General features: G+C 32.6%; 1 protein-coding gene across 2 annotated transcripts in view; it reads right to left on the reverse strand.

The window, feature by feature from the left end:
• The window catches only part of LOC143236617 (uncharacterized), a 102,540-nt gene that overhangs the window by 21,461 nt on the left and 64,435 nt on the right, over window positions 1–16,644 (reverse strand). For both annotated transcript variants that reach the window (XM_076474941.1, XM_076474942.1), the window contains exons 3-4: window positions 2,173–3,126; window positions 69–200 (exon numbers count right to left, since the gene is read on the reverse strand). In XM_076474941.1, the coding sequence (XP_076331056.1) occupies window positions 69–200; window positions 2,173–3,126 (1,086 nt within the window). The remainder of the gene's footprint in view (window positions 1–68; window positions 201–2,172; window positions 3,127–16,644) is intronic.

Genomic DNA, 16,644 nt, shown 5'->3' on the forward strand with positions numbered 1-16,644 from the left:
GAACTATTACTACCTTAAATTTATGTGAAAGTTTTATGATATAAAAATAAAATTTCCTGAGGACTTACGGATAAAGCTTCAGCCAAACTTCCACCAGTGTCAGAATGTGGACGCAGCGGAGGTTTGACTTTTGGAGAAGACTCTGAGGTTGAAGCTGCTCGTCGTCGAATGACAGCAGGACTATCAGCTGCTGAGCTTGACTGAGAGAAAAATTAATTTAATCATTATTGCCTTTTACACCTAAAATATACAAATTAAAAAAGTAGGTAGCAAGCAATACCATGTTTATAATATATAGCAAGTAAAAAGCACAAATCTGGAAATTAAAAATAACCAATACTAAACACTGATAAAATTATTGTAACCTGTAATAATTCCTCACATTTATTACAATTGTCATTTTTCAAAATCGTTTGTGATATTATGATAACATGTAGGTTCAAACATAAGTTTAACATGAAAATATCAAAATCCTATAACTCAAAAACTTTCAAAAGGTGGACCTTTCATCATCAGGTACAAACTGGTCTCAAAATCATACATTATCATATGAATATTTGCTCTTTCATCTTAAAATTTGTACAAATCATATTTTACACTTTATTAACAAATGTTTATTCAGGACTACATGTACAATACATCTTCAAGGAAGAAAATGAATTCAAATTAAAACAGTAATTTACAAGAACACATGGAAAGCCTCAATTCTATAGGTAATTATGGAAATTATCACTGTTGAAATAAGGTCATATTCATTACACACCAACACTTGTTTTGTTAAACAGTGAAATAAATGCTTATCTACCTATCAGCACCTTTTAAGAACAACATCACAAACTACAAAGTACTTGACTTTTCCTATACAGTATATTTTTTTCTAACTAAACAAAAATCATCCATTTATGAAAATAAGTACATAAATTATAATTTCTGAAATGCACCCACAACCAAAAAAAAAATTTCTGTTTAGATTATAAATGATAGAATATAAATATACTTACTTTGTGTAAACTATATAAAGCAGAATAACAAAGATTACTGTCAAATAATTGATATTACATCAAAATTAAATAATGCTACTCAAAACCATAATAAAATTTTAAGAAATTGTATTGTTTAAACAGATATTTACTTGTGAAAACATGGTATTCCAAGAATTGCTTTTTATTCATGCCCAAGTGCAACTAAAACATTTGTGTTGGAATCTTTCAATCCTTGTAATATGAAATAATGGTCAAACAGTAGAGACCTTCTCATAAAACCTTTAATTTTCCTCAGACTTATCTTTTATGTTTAATATAATTACAAACACTTACTTGAGTTGGCAGATAAACAGGACTCGTTGTTATAAAAATTCAACATTTAGCATAATTCTTAATAAGTAGGCTTAAACAAAAATGGAGTTTGGAATAGAATTTAACATAATGGTTCTTGAATGTCTATTATTAATGAGATTCTTTTTCTTAATCAAACAAAAATGGCAGAACACCAGTAGGCACATACAATAACAGAAATGAATGGCAAATGCCTTGTAATGAAAAAAATAAAAAATTATTGTGATACATTTAATAATGAATACATACCTTTCAAATATAATAAAAATATATGTAATATTTACATAGTTATGTTTTCCAAACATACTTTTACATACAGTATTGTCAAGACATTTATACCTGATTAATTGTTTTTCAAGTTAATACAAGAGAGACACTGCTACTTTAGCACTTTTTATGTATGTATGTACATACAGTTGTTGATACAATGTAAACTAAACTGAATTTCAAATTTCACTACCTAGTTCAATCTTCTCTTTTTTTTTTTATTGGAGCTAATATAATTTAATTACTAAAACATTTCTGGCAATATGTACTTTCTTATTAATATCTATAAATCATTCAACAAAAAATACAAGAGAAAAGCATTTTCATTCTTTATATGTTACTTTTATGTTTGTATAATGAAACTAATTTAACACAAAATTTTCCTTAAGAAATATTTTCATAATTTGGGAAGAATAAAGATTTTTCAGATAAATCAGTATATAGAGAAACAGACATAAATAAAAATAGTCTTATTAAAAAAAAACACCAGCATTTTGCTCAAACTTAAGCATATTTTGAATTATAAAGTAAATAGCATACAATAAAAAGAAAGTAAAATAAACTTAAATACCTCTGTTGGGCCCTCACTACTTGGGAACAGAGATTCCAACTGTATTCCACTATCAGCACTATTGCATTTAGACTCTCTAGCATCTTTTTTCAGCCTCTTAGCTTTCCGACGCTCCCTGGATGTTCTAAGAATCAATGGCCCTATTTTGAAGCCAACATCTGAGTCTTCTGTCCTGTTTTTCTGATTTGTTTGATCCTGGTCAGCAGAGCTTGCAGAAGATTCCAAAACCTCTGAGCTAGATGTACACACATGATCACTTGTATCAGGAAGCACTACCTGAGGAATAACAGGCTCATTTGAGCTACCAGTTCCTTCTTGACCAATGGTGGACTGTGGAGATGAGCTTGACTTTCTTCCTTTTTGGAACCGGAGTGAGAAACTTTTTCTAAATTTCTGTAATACACCATCGTTTCCCGAGAGACGAGTACTAGTTGAACGAACAGATGAATATCTAGTAAAGAAGGGCAATCCACTCTCTGAAGATTGTTCTCCCAATTTAGAAAGAACTGTTTCACCTGAATAATGCATAAACTTTTGAACAGTAGAAATACTGCTTAAGGTAGATGTATTATTATCTAGGAGTCTCTGAGCTTCCTTTTCACTGTAAACGTATGACCATGGCCTACGAACTTCTTGTTTCTGTCTAACATCTTCACTGCTACTAGTTACAAATTCTGGAGTACTAGATGCTTTTAAATGTCTTTCAGATTTAGAAATTTGTCTGTTTCTTAACAGTCTTGAGGGCAATAGAAAGTTTCCTAACAGCCCTGAGGTGGTTTTACTTGTTGAATCTAAACCAGTCACATGGTCTCCCATGTTAGGCTTTGTGTCAGATACACTGACAGCTTCCATATCTCCACTATTTACTCCCATAGCTTTGTGATCTAGCTTTGGACTTTCAGATGAAGATGATACAAAATTAAGATGCTGAAATGACGAGTGATCCTCTACATCCTGAAAATATTAAACATTACACTTGCAGCAATATAAATATTGATAAAATTACTATCCATAACAGCATACATCATAAATCTAACTTATTTCATAATTAATTTCCCATGAAATCACATAATAAAGAAAATATTACTTAGAACATATAACTATGCTAGATTCTAGATATGTATTAATGAAATGAAGCTATCACTTTTTTATTTTCAGAAAGAGTTTAAAAAGACACATACATACCTGTGCATACATAAAACTTTACACATACTTTTATTAAGTTCAAATAAATTACAACCAATAATGTTAAGGTGACAAAGAAAAGATTTATTAGGCTTAATAAATGTGATGAAAATTACATTTGATTGCATAACTATTTTATTGTCCCTCTTAATTATACTACAATAACTAAGAGAACAGAAAGGTGTAACAATAGCATTTCAAATTTATCTTTCATCTACTTAGAAAGATGAACTCTTGCTTCATTGATACACAGCATTTAAAATGTGTTAAAAATATATCTAAAAAGTTTAAGATATCACCTTCATCAAAAAACTACCAACAGTGAAAATCTTACTACCCTCTGTATTTAACAGGCAGCAAATTTTAAAATGTACAGAAATAGTCAAAGTATTTCAGAACCAATATGCTCAAAATTCTGTATCTTTTTCTCTTATATATGAAGTTTGCTCAAAAATAAAAAAGGGCTTCCTTACCTAGCAACAGATACTATGCATTTACAAAATATTAATTGCGTGTGAAATCTGTTTGGATCCCTATAATGAACGAGTTTTTACTAAAAAGACAAAAGCAAAACATATTTGCACTGCCACCAACAGTTTGTCCCAGTATTAAAATGGAAAACTTCTCTTGCATTATAATAATAATAAGCCCCATAGAACTCTTTGTATAATGATATAAGTGAGAAGTTAAGATGTACAATCTTTTCCTATCCTGGTCTAATGCTGTGTCACTTTTATGATTTTATTATTCTTAAGGATAGCCTATGTTGTCTTAAAGCAACTATCATAACCGTTTACACATAATCACATTTCCATATTAGCAAATTGGTATGATAAAGCTTGTGGAATGATGCAGTATATCCAAAGTACCTAAATATAAAGGGAAATGTTGAAAAAGGATGTTTGGTTATCTACTGATCTAGATTTATTAGTTGTATAATCTGATGTTGTTGCCCTACAGGAAATGAAATCCTATTTCTTTATAAAATCTCCTAATATATATAATAAGTGGATGTAGTATTAGAGCACTTAATGTTGTGTTGAATAGCATTTAACTAAGTTTTCTATACATTTAAAACCTCTGACCTTCCCAAGATGTTCTTTCACAGGAAATTTTATGTTTTCCACCTATTCACTTTAAAAACTTTCATTTAAAATTTCATAAACAACTTTTTAATGATACAACTGCTCCCCTCCCCAAAGGAAACCAGTTCATACACATTTTCTGTTTTGTTTTTGACAAGGAGCTTAAATGTTTCTTTACAGTTCTTTTACAGTTTGTACACAAGTTTGATTAATAGAACCATTTTTTATTGCTACGTATATTTGATTGTTGAGATTTTCATGGAAGTAGGAGATGAACAATTTAACAGATTGATGGGAATGTTTAAATAGTTTATGAAAATAAATAATTTTGCTTTGTTAAAAATTTAATTTACTTAATGTACAAGGTATCATGGATACTAGTTTAAATTAGTACTTTTTTAGCATTCTTCATTTTGTAAAGACAGTCAATGGTTGTGCCATACATTTCTCACTTCGTAAATAAAGAATAATGAAAAATATGCATGTGTGTAAGAGAGTTTACATCAGGCTAATCTAACTATTACTTATGAAGTAGTAATCTTAAAGTGTCACAGATACATTCAAATAAACGATAATTTGATATCACCTAAATAATGTTCTAATATGAACTATACAGTTGCTTTCTAGTGGTCATATTTTTATCTTTTTACCTAGTTATTACAGTCAGGCATTGTCTACTTATTTTTAAGCAATCTTTTATTAATTAAAAAAATCACAGTCTAATAGAGTTCCAGTAATAAGTATTTATTATCTACTTTACAAACCATAACATCAATAAAAAGCTACTGCTTTTGATCTTTTATATTAATACATATATACAAGATTGATAGATGTAGATATCAAGTTAAATGGAATAAAATACTTCACACTGTACACATATATTCAGGTTAAGCATGAGTTGAAATATTATCTAGGTCAATATCAACAGCCTTTTTCTCCCTAATGAGATAGTTTCTGTTGGACTCTAAATAGGTTCACTTGCATTGAAACGACAAAATCATGATTACATGCTATGTCAAGAACTTAATCAACATTTACACCACTAACAACATACTTTTTTTTACATTAATTTAATTGAAAATGGTATATTCCAACTTCAAAGATAATTGTCATACAAGTTGATACAAATACTTTTAAAAATGGCTCAATCTAAATATTTCTGTTTCCTAAAGTTTTATTTAAGTACCTAATTTGGGTTTAAAATGATAGACAAATAGGAACCATGAAGATCGTTAAATCACTGAGAATGATTTAGAAGTTCTTGTGACTCAGTCTATAATCTGGCTCAAGGTTAATTAAGATACAACAAACCCTGTGATATCTGTCCTAGTTTATACGTATTCTCTTGACCTCACCTGAGCTGTAATCACTATACGTATCGTAACAGACGTCATACTATACCCTGAACAACAAACAACTCAAAACATCTGTTAAGAAACCCATATATAATTATTAAAATTCACCACTCTGTGAAGCAGTGTTTCTAAGCCACATTAATTAACAGAAACTAGAGCGAACAAAAATACGAGTAATTTTTATATTGTTTCATACATTATTTAATTAAAGATTACAAAAAATTATTTTAATCAAACAACTTCAAAAGGTAATTTTTTAGGGCAGCTAATACTGTTCGATAAACAAAACCAATGGCATAACGTTTGATAAACCAAAGATGTCAAGGAAAACGTACGTAAGTTATAATGCTGAGTACAGATTTATCATTGAATAAATTAACGAATATAAAATTTAACCAAGTTTCTTACCTTTTCTTGATTACATTTTGTGCATAATACGTAGCACCAATACAAAAACTTACTGTTAATTAAAGAACATGGATATTCCAAGTTTCTTAACCGCAATTCACTGCAAACTATATTGAACGGAGTAAAACAAAATCGGTAACAATTTTTAGCACAATTTCGGGGACTTAATGATTGGGTACTATTTATAGTGCAAAATACGACACACAGACTCCTATATGAGTCACAACTATGAACATTCACCCAGTCTTTCTCTGGCAGCCAGTTACTTATCGATAAAGATCAAATTGCAATGAGTGCAATGTACTTTATAACGCAGCACCAAAACAATAAGCGATTTCGCTACTTTCTTTGAAACAACACAAATAACGTATATTATAAAATACAAAAGCAAAATATCATAAAAAGGATTATTTACTCTAATTTTTCAGATTTAAAAATCCAAAAAAAAAAATCAACCCAACAACGAACAGAATACTAATTACAAAGATTCTGCAAGATTATACATGTGGAGATTTATTTATTCAAATAACTTAGTTTCAGCTGTTCGTCTTTGAGATGTCTTCAATTTTTTAAGATGGAACTATATTTAAATCCTCTAAACAACCAAATTACTGTGGCAAGTTGTATGTTATTATTTCAAATATTAGAACATTTAGATAATTTAAAGCAACAAAACTTGATGAAAAATACAAGTGTTACCTTGATGTTTAATGTTCGACAAAGAAGACACCACCGAACGAAATACTTCTAAATATCTCTATCATATACGAAGAGCGACAACGGGAAGGTCTATGTTTTAACGCTAAATACACATTGCCACTAAAGCGCAGACAAGAAAATGATTGCTTAATCTTGCGCGACGCATTTAAAATGTCGTTACGATACGAAGGAATCCTGCCACCGATACGGAGTTCACTGTGTTATAAACGGCACTACGTTTTCTGAAGAAACGTCTAAACCTGATTCATAAGGCTAAATACACTTGCTAGCATATAATTTCAACAAAGTAAAATATTCAACTAATCATCAACCTACATTACACTCTTACCTACTACGGCACGAACCACTTTCGAGTCGTAAACGCATTATGTGATTGGTCGCTCAAAAACTTTTTAAGACCAGATGGGTTACGACGTCAAACATATTGAGTCAAGAGTACGGGTGGGGTAAAAAAAAAACACCACACAAACAGGCTTGAAAGCGGTTACTTCGAATGGCTAGTAGGCATATATGCAGGTTAATTAATGTAACTCACACAACAAGATGATAGCGTTGGGAAGATAAACTATCCCCAGACACATATCTCATGTACATAATAAAATTATCAATTCTATAATAAGAGAAGACAATTTAGTCTGAAATGTAAGGTGAATTAAACTGACTGTGTGTGACAAACAGTTATAAAATATATTTAATATTTACAATATATATTATTTATGACACCGCTAATAACGCTATCTAATACTGCCCCTAATTTGCACAACTACAGGGATGGCCCCATTAACCTGACACCCACCACCCAAGCGAAGGGACTGACGATTACTTTTTTAACATTCTCAGGGGTTGAAGCATGGGTCTCGCAGAGATTCAAACCCAGAGTTCTGTCATAGGGATTGCAGATGTGCGTTACTTTAAGAGTTAAGATTGTTTATTATTTGAAACTAATGTACATGTCTGTACAAGAAATAATCTACAGAAGAATACAACATAAATTACACATCTATAAAAACGGCTGGTATGGGTTAAGAAAAAAATTTTATGTAGAATAAACACAGCCATAAAACTATGCACACCAGATAAAATTAACGACGAATTAGACAAAATAAAACAATACTTCATCAACATCAATAAGTTTCCTCCACAAACCGTAGAAAACATTATACGCACACACCTAGACAGAAAGCAAAATCAACCAACAAAAGTAAATATATCTCACGAATCAAAAAATCACGAAACCATATACTGCTGCATACCATATATCCCTGACATCAGCAAACAAATAGCCAACATTTGGCAAAAACTAGTAACAAAATATGACATTCCAGTTAATATCAAATTTATTCAAAAACCAGGCACAAAACTGAGGTCTATACTATGTAAAAACTACACTGACAAACACCACACCAACATTATTTATAAAATACAATGTGCTAACTGCCACGATTTCTATATTGGAGAAACAAGTAGAAAAACGGAAACCAGATTCAAAGAACACAAAAAGTCACCTTCACACGTTTTCGAACACTGCAATTCAAATAAACACAACATAACCATAGAAAACACCCAAACATTGAATAAAGAAACAAACATAAACAAACGCAAAATTAAAGAAGCCTTACTTATACAACAACTCAAGCCCAAAATAAACCAATACAAAGGAACACTTTTATGCCTATATTAATAAACATAATCAAACATTTAAGCACGCCCACTCTACATTACTGCACTCAATTGCATATCACCCTTCAAACATGTGGTCAGCTATCGGTCAGTTACCTCTTTCTTTGTAAACCTGACAATGGCCGAAGAAGGTCGAAACGTTGTTCGCTCCTCTAACAAATTTTTCACAATCCATATCAGCTGTTTCTACATAGTTTTCTCTACAAGTGGGTTTTCTCGACATCACGAAATTACACATCATGTCTAGTATTTGTAACAGACTGTAAATTACTTTTGCTTTACCATGTAAACAATTTTACAGATACAATTACTACGATCGCGTCTGTTTAAGCTGTTACTTTCAGTGTTTTTACTGTAATTTAACTGCTGTTGCGTTATAAAATGTTCAGATGTCTTTAACCCTTAAACAGCAGGAATGTTGTAGGTAGAAGCATCAGTTAATGATGGCCGTTGTTTAAAAACAATATAACACAGGAAAGTTGTGAACAAATTATCACAACAAACTGATAATGTTACAAAAACGTGGGTTCGAGAAATTGATTTAACACAAAGATACAATACCCTGTAACTCGAGCACTTTCGAAAGGTGGGCCTTTCTCCTTCAGGCGTAGTTTGACCTTGAGAACGAAAGGACCATATTACGAAAGCGCTAGAGCTGTTTTCCAAAGTGGGAGTCGTGAAAATTCTCAGGACCGCCGCTAAAAATATGGATCAAAAATAAATATGCTGAATTATTTTTAATCTTAAATAAACGACAAAGGAGATGTCACTGTTTTTAATACGGCACTGTTTTTCAATCACCATGCTAAAATAGTGGGGAGGGAGAACATTTTAAGGCACTTATATGTTGGGGTGCCTCACACTTTTTATTAATATCAAGGGCGTTTCAGAAGAAAAGAGTTTGGCAACCACTGTGACAGAGTTATAGGGTATCTTATCTTTGCATAACACTACAATGTGTATGGTACGACATGGTTTGAATTTTGTTACATGAGGACTACCTGCGCTAGCTGTCCTAACTTTAGTAGTGTAAGAGTAGAGGAAAAACAGCTCGTCATCACTGTCAACTCTTGGGCTACTCTTTTAACAAGGAATAATGGGGACGACCGTCCAATATGTCCCCAATAGCACAGCGGCACGTCTGCGGACTTACAACGCTATAATCCGGATTTCGGTACTCGTGGTAGGCAAAGAACAGTGTAACTTTGTGCTTCATTACAAAAACAGCATACAAAACCGTGACATTATAACGCCACCAGTGTACTATGTACTCATTATGGCCATTGTGCAAAACAAAAAAAAACGAAAAGTAACAGTTTTGACTCGTTTTCCTCCTTACAACAATTCCACTTGTAAGAGAAACAACAAAATATGATCGCAGATACTATTTTTTTATAGTGGAATTTCTTGGAACTTGAATATTTACAAAAATTGCAAACACATTTTTCGCGGTTTGACTTGCAACGAAACCTAACAAATTGGTGAATTTTAAGTTAAACCTAACAGACATTTTACTAATTATTAAATATTCATATTTTTATTCGATCGAAAGAAAATATATATATATGTCCACATGTTCTCCAAGTTTGATATCTGTCAAAACACACATGGGACCTTAACCATTTTCCACACGAAAATAATAATTTCTAAGAGTATTGTGGAATTAACTTAATTCTGCGAATAAAATCTGCGGCGCGAAATTAAATTATTCTGTTGAGATTGGTTAACAGTATACCAGTGTCACATTCTACAAATAAAATGTTTGTTTACAATATGCCAATCTTAGAAAAATATCACTTTATTCAGATACTGCATCTCAATGTGAAAAACGAATGTCTTAGTTGTATACAAATCTCTTCTAATAACCAAAAATTAATTTACATAAACAATTCGAACACCACACGCGAACAGTATAAAAGCAGAAAGCGATATGATACGGCCACACAAATAAAAGCACGCAAACTTTTTCACGTTATTTTTTTTAATCAATTCATTGGTAACATACATTCACACAAACATTCAAATTGTGAAACTGAAGGATGAGTTCATTAATATGTATATATATAAAAAGACACATGGAGCCCTAAATTAGTTTATATATACATGTGTGTATGTGTGTGAATAATTTTCATATTATATCCAGTAATAATTAAGCAAACGACAGGCAATATATACACACACAGATAATACAACTTGTATGAAAGAACAGAGTAGCAACACACTATGTCCAACATATCTAACCAGTTACTTCACGTATATAATACAAATGATGTAGTGTTATTTGATGCACTCGAAATTAATACGCAAATTTCAAAACAACAGCAATGAGAATAGGGGTTCGAAACAGACTAAATAAAAGTTGTTTATTATTAAACAAATCTACACGAGGAGCTACCTAATGCTTTGCTCATCACGGGTATCTAAAGCCAGTTTCTAGTGGTACAAGTCCTCAGATCCGCCACTGAGGGGGGAGGGGTCAGGGCAGAACAGAAGAGAAAAAGTTTCTTTTAAACACAAGTGTGTAACGAAATGTTACAACACATATGACACGAGAAAATGACTGTGGTTAACGCAACACTGTATATGGCCACTGGACAAGATAAACTGATAAACTTCACCAGACATTTCATGGCTGTTCTGATCAAGAACTTACTCCCCTTGAAACGCATCTAGTTCCAAGATCTGTAGGGACTTCCCAGAATACCACATCATCCGACTAGCACTAACAGAAAGGGGTTTCAGCTATTTCTATACCCAACAAGATGAACCTCCGGAAAATCAGTCATTTATCGAAAATGCAAACCAGTTTTTCGGCCCATACACAGCTGCGTAAAGACAATAATAGCCCATTTCACGGATGGAATTCATCCTTTTTATATTGAACTTGGATATGAGCACAGATATCTATGTTAGAGTTTCGAAACGTTTATCATATATGTATTAGAATACAAATATACGACGTTTGTGCGATACCTTTGTCACTTAATATACCAGAATGAAATCTTAAACAAAATCAAAGATTTATGAATAATGTTGTTTTGTATTCGACTGCATTGGAAGACGCACACTGGAAACAGGAGAATTTATATATATAGTGTTGTTCATCGCTTATTCAATTTTCAGTAATGCTATGTGTTAAATAAAAATAGAATTTTGAGCGACACTTAAATGATCGGAGTTTTTTTTTGCAACAGAAACTTCGCTGCAGGGCTACAGTTAAAAAGAACGGTCGTCAGGATACGACACCTGACGCGGCGACATTAACAGTTATCAGGCGACGAGGCCTTAAAATATTTTTAATACAACACATTCAACCCTCAGGGACTTGAGGGTATATACACTGTTAAAACGTTAATTAGCGGATCGAGAGCAGTTTTTTAACGAAAAAGAAAGGGGGTGCAGTTTTCTACGAACCTGAAATCGAATTATTCACAATAATTTTATGACAAAAACTTAAAATACGATAACTCACTGCCTTGGCTACTATTAATGCAGTGACAAAATTAATATTTGTCGGCACACTTCGAATATACAAGTTACCTTAGAAAGTGTTCCGTGGAAGAAAAAAATGATACTTTCACAGTCAGAAAATAATATAACAAAAATTGGAACCTGAGACTTTTCACACCGCAAACAAGACCAACTGAAAGCTTGTTCTCAAGGTACTCTTTTCATAGCTGAAATCAGTACACTAAACAACACTATGGAAACTACAACAAGTAGTGAAAATAAATACAAAACATCCAAGTATAGTTCTACAAAAAATAATTGTAGTTCTAAGAAGAAAGGCTTTAAAACGGAAAATGGCAGGTAACATTCAAGACAACTCAATATTTTAAACTACGACAGTTCCGAGTTTAACTATCTGTATTGTATACTTCTACAAGAATATCAATAATTATTATTTATCCTTATTATCTTAGTTTAATTCACTGTTTGCACATATTTTCTTTTGTGTATTTTTAGCTTTTCTGCATGATTCTCACCCTCTCGTTTACTTAATATTCACACCTGTATAAAGAGCCTTTGAATTTAAATGCTAGACTCAGCTAAAACTGAAGTCCAGGCTCTACGGCGAACACACAAACACACTTAATACACTTTTTACTTTCATGTTAAATTTCTATACGAACGTTTAGTAACACGTGTATATATGAATAGATGTATTCTAAGACTATCTATTTAAATGCTCTTACACAAAAGATGAAAAGGCTCTCTATGCTACAAGTATGTTTTTAAACAATTACGAATTTGTGTGTGACACAATACAGTAATATCCTACAAAATAACAGACGATTTCAGACCTTTGGTTGCTAGAAGCAATTGTCTGTTGAGATACATAGGTCTGAGACCATAGCTAATTAGTACAGCCAGTCGGTTGTGACAGGGAGTCAGGAAACAGGAGGTCGGCATTGGTCATGTAACATCAGGGAATGACCTGCAGTCGGGCTATATATATATGACTTGTCTATCAACTTTGGCTTCCTTTCGGAGAATTGTTTCAATATTTTAAAAATTACATACATTATAATAAATTCTGGCTATATTATTCTGTAACATACAAGGCGTTCCACGCCACACCAGTCAGCCATTCTTAATTCGTATTTTAAAACACTTTTTTCTCTCTCCCTTCTGAAATATTTGAAAAGGAACCTCGACCATTAAAACAAGTAAATAAATTTAAACTGTTTACTGATTAAGTATAATTTTAATATGTTTTGTACTCACGTTAACATAAATTACGTATCTGTCGTCCAATGCGCTGGTTTTATTGTTGGGACTACCAAGACCAGAATTCTCCGACTGTGTGCTACTTTGGGGTAATAATATTTTGAATATGGTTTTAGGGGTCATACATTAGTTACTGAGGAAAAAAACAGTATAATACTTTTTAATCACGCTTACTGGTATGAAGTACCACAAAATACCCAATTTTTAGACTAATTATTTATTTAAATATATTTCTTCTGATTGGTTGGCGGACCTTTAGGAAGTTTCCCTCAAGGGTCAGATGTACTTCGCCAATTCGACAACCAATGTGTACAGGTAGAGAGCCTAATATATTTTAGAACAAACTGAATAATTTATTATTCACAAAAGACGGGAAAAGTGGTAGTGGTTGGTAAAGCTGATAGGGCGTTTTATGACTTAACAGATTCAGCAAGTCAGTAAAATATAAAGGCACAAATGCTCACAGACGATTCACTATCGTAAGAAATCCCCACGAAGAAAAAAACAGAAAGAAAGAAGAATATATGTTCAATACAACTATTAAAAGAAAAATACTACATGAAATTCACAGACAGGTGTTGTACAATTTTTTAAACAAACAGCATCCACCCACCAGAGGGCTGTCTTCCATCAGTAAGACATATCCTTCTACTTGTTTGCTCTTCATGTCATTGAAAACTTCGACAATTTTCCAGAAAGGCTGGAACACCCATGAAGTAATGGCAGAGACATTTAAGACCCACCCTACAGATCCACGTCGCCGGTGAAAGGTCATGTGAAACATCCAATTATATTGAAGTAACTCAAAACAACCACTGTCACTGTTCTACCTTCTGGAACAATTAATCACCTAGAGTAGTAATAATACACAGTAGATCACGTGATTAAACTCCCAGTCCATGTCTTGTTATTAATAAAAATACTGTGTCGTGCCCATTAAAATGACTGTTCTGAAAATACAACTGGGTACAGATCATCTAATCGAAAGGTAGACTTGTCTTTAACAGCATTATTATTACAAAACTTTACTTGTTTTGAATAAATTCACAAATTATTTACGCAGCTTCCTTGTGATTAAAACTCATACTTTCAAGGCAAAGGGACACAGTTTTAACTGTTTACACGTAAAAATATTTCCTGTAAGTTTTCACTCATCGAAATCATTCACTATTATTTAATGTTAAGAATTTCCACTTATTCAGTATAGCTCAGTATCCACTGGAGTATTCCTGGTTCGATTGACCTACAATAATAAATTTCATTTAGCGGTTTTAAACTGTCAATAGTAATTTACGAAAAACTCTGGTTCTTCTAACAAACTTTGCCTCAGTAGCACAGTTTGAGTTATTCCAAATACGTCCACATTAACTGGGAAGAAACGTCTTGAGAATAAACTTAAAATCTTATCAAAATTTTAGACTGAAAACATTTCTCTTTTCGTCATATTTAAAATGGTTTAATACTGAATAACCTCTAGAGATTCATATAGCCAAGTAGGTCACTTGTCCTCTTTTGTTTTTTCTTTAAAGTCCTGAAACTAAAATGCGACAAAAGTCCAAGATCAGGAAATGACGGTCAAATAGCCAACATCTCCAGGTGAGATTCACGTTTTAAAACTGAATTCGGTATTGCAGTCTGTAAAGTCCCACAAGGTAGAATGATGAAAACAAAGAAACTGTTCCAGTAAATGAGGGGTGAATTAAAATTCATTAAATGCATGTCAATTGTTTTTTACCCCACATTCACAACTATACATAGAAATAACTTCGATTAAATCGTTCAGTTTCACTAATCGTAACTCAAGAAGTTTGTTCATTGTCTGTACACTGGTCAGCATAATCGTACAGTGTGAGGCAGTTGCTACTGTCCGACTCAACACTGCTTCTATTGTCAGAATAGTTCACTCCAATCACGGCGGAAATTCCAACCAGTGTAGTTGCTGTACTACTTCCAGTCTAGGATACATTTCATGGTCTGCTGCTCCTTCAAGCAGGTGTTCAAACAGCGAATGGTAAATAAAAAGGTTTAATTACTATGTTGTGATAAATACAATCTACCTGTGTAGGAAAATTAAACACGCGAGAATATATATATATCGCATCAATGGCTATTTCGAATCTGTCACGAATCTAAGTTTATATACCTACCACCATCAAGAAAAACGACACTTTTAGTATTATTTTCACGCCAAAAGATTCACAAATTTGCGGATAATAAAACATTACATTTTATGACCTCACAAAAAGAACATTAAGCGTAGTTAAATGTATTTTAACACAGAAATGCTTACAATGGAGTATGCATGTTTCGTGGCACATTTAACAATAACGTGCCCCCCGCTAGTACAGCGGTATGTCTCCGGATTTACAACGCTAAAATCAGGGGTTCGATTCCCCTCGGTGGGCTCAGCAGACAGCCCGATATGGCTTTACTAGAAGAAAACACACACATTAACAATAACGCAGATTCTATTTTTTATTAACTGTATCTTGCTTGCAAAGCAAAATATTAACGCACAATTTTACTTTAATAGGTAACAGTTATTAAACCCCATAATTTGAACAAAATTTACAGAAAACATTTTTATACAATCAACTTTACCAAAAAATAAGCAACGTGATTCAGGTCTAATTATGGAGTTCATATATTAGCAGTTACGATAATAAAGGCGGATTGTTTGTTATACATGAAAACAGTCTCAAAGAAACTTCCAAAAAAGAAAGTATTATCCAAGATAATATTAAACAAAGTAAAAGCATATAAAACACATTCACTCACAAAAAAAGTGATGTTACACAAATTTTATATAAGGGAAAAAAACGAATTTCGTTCATAAAATGATGTGAAATATCAACGAAACACAATATAGAAAGCAGATACTAAATTTATAGGACGGCTCTGCGTGGCCAGGTGGTTAGGGCGCTAGACTAGCAATTTAATGGTCGTGGGTTCGAATCCCCATCATACCGAAAAGCTCGTCCTTTCAGCCGTGGGGCGTTCTAAAGTACCATCAATTCCACTATTCGTTGGCAAAAGAGTAGCCTAAGAGTTGGCAGTAAGTGGTGATCACTAGCTGCCTTCCGTCTAGTACACTACTAAATTAGAGACGGCTAGCTAGAGCATCTTTGCGCGAAATTCAACGCAATGATTTTATATCACGCTTCACACCAAACTAACAGAAAAGATGTTCACATGAAAGTGTGTGTGATATTATGCTGATACACGTTCCCTTGGTAAACAAACTTATTATCATAATGAACAATGCGACTTAAGAAGGAACTACACACTTACTCAGTAGCAGCTTTCAA

This window comes from Tachypleus tridentatus, chromosome 13 (assembly GCF_004210375.1).
Source record: "Tachypleus tridentatus isolate NWPU-2018 chromosome 13, ASM421037v1, whole genome shotgun sequence".
Lineage (NCBI taxonomy): Eukaryota > Metazoa > Arthropoda > Merostomata > Xiphosura > Limulidae > Tachypleus > Tachypleus tridentatus.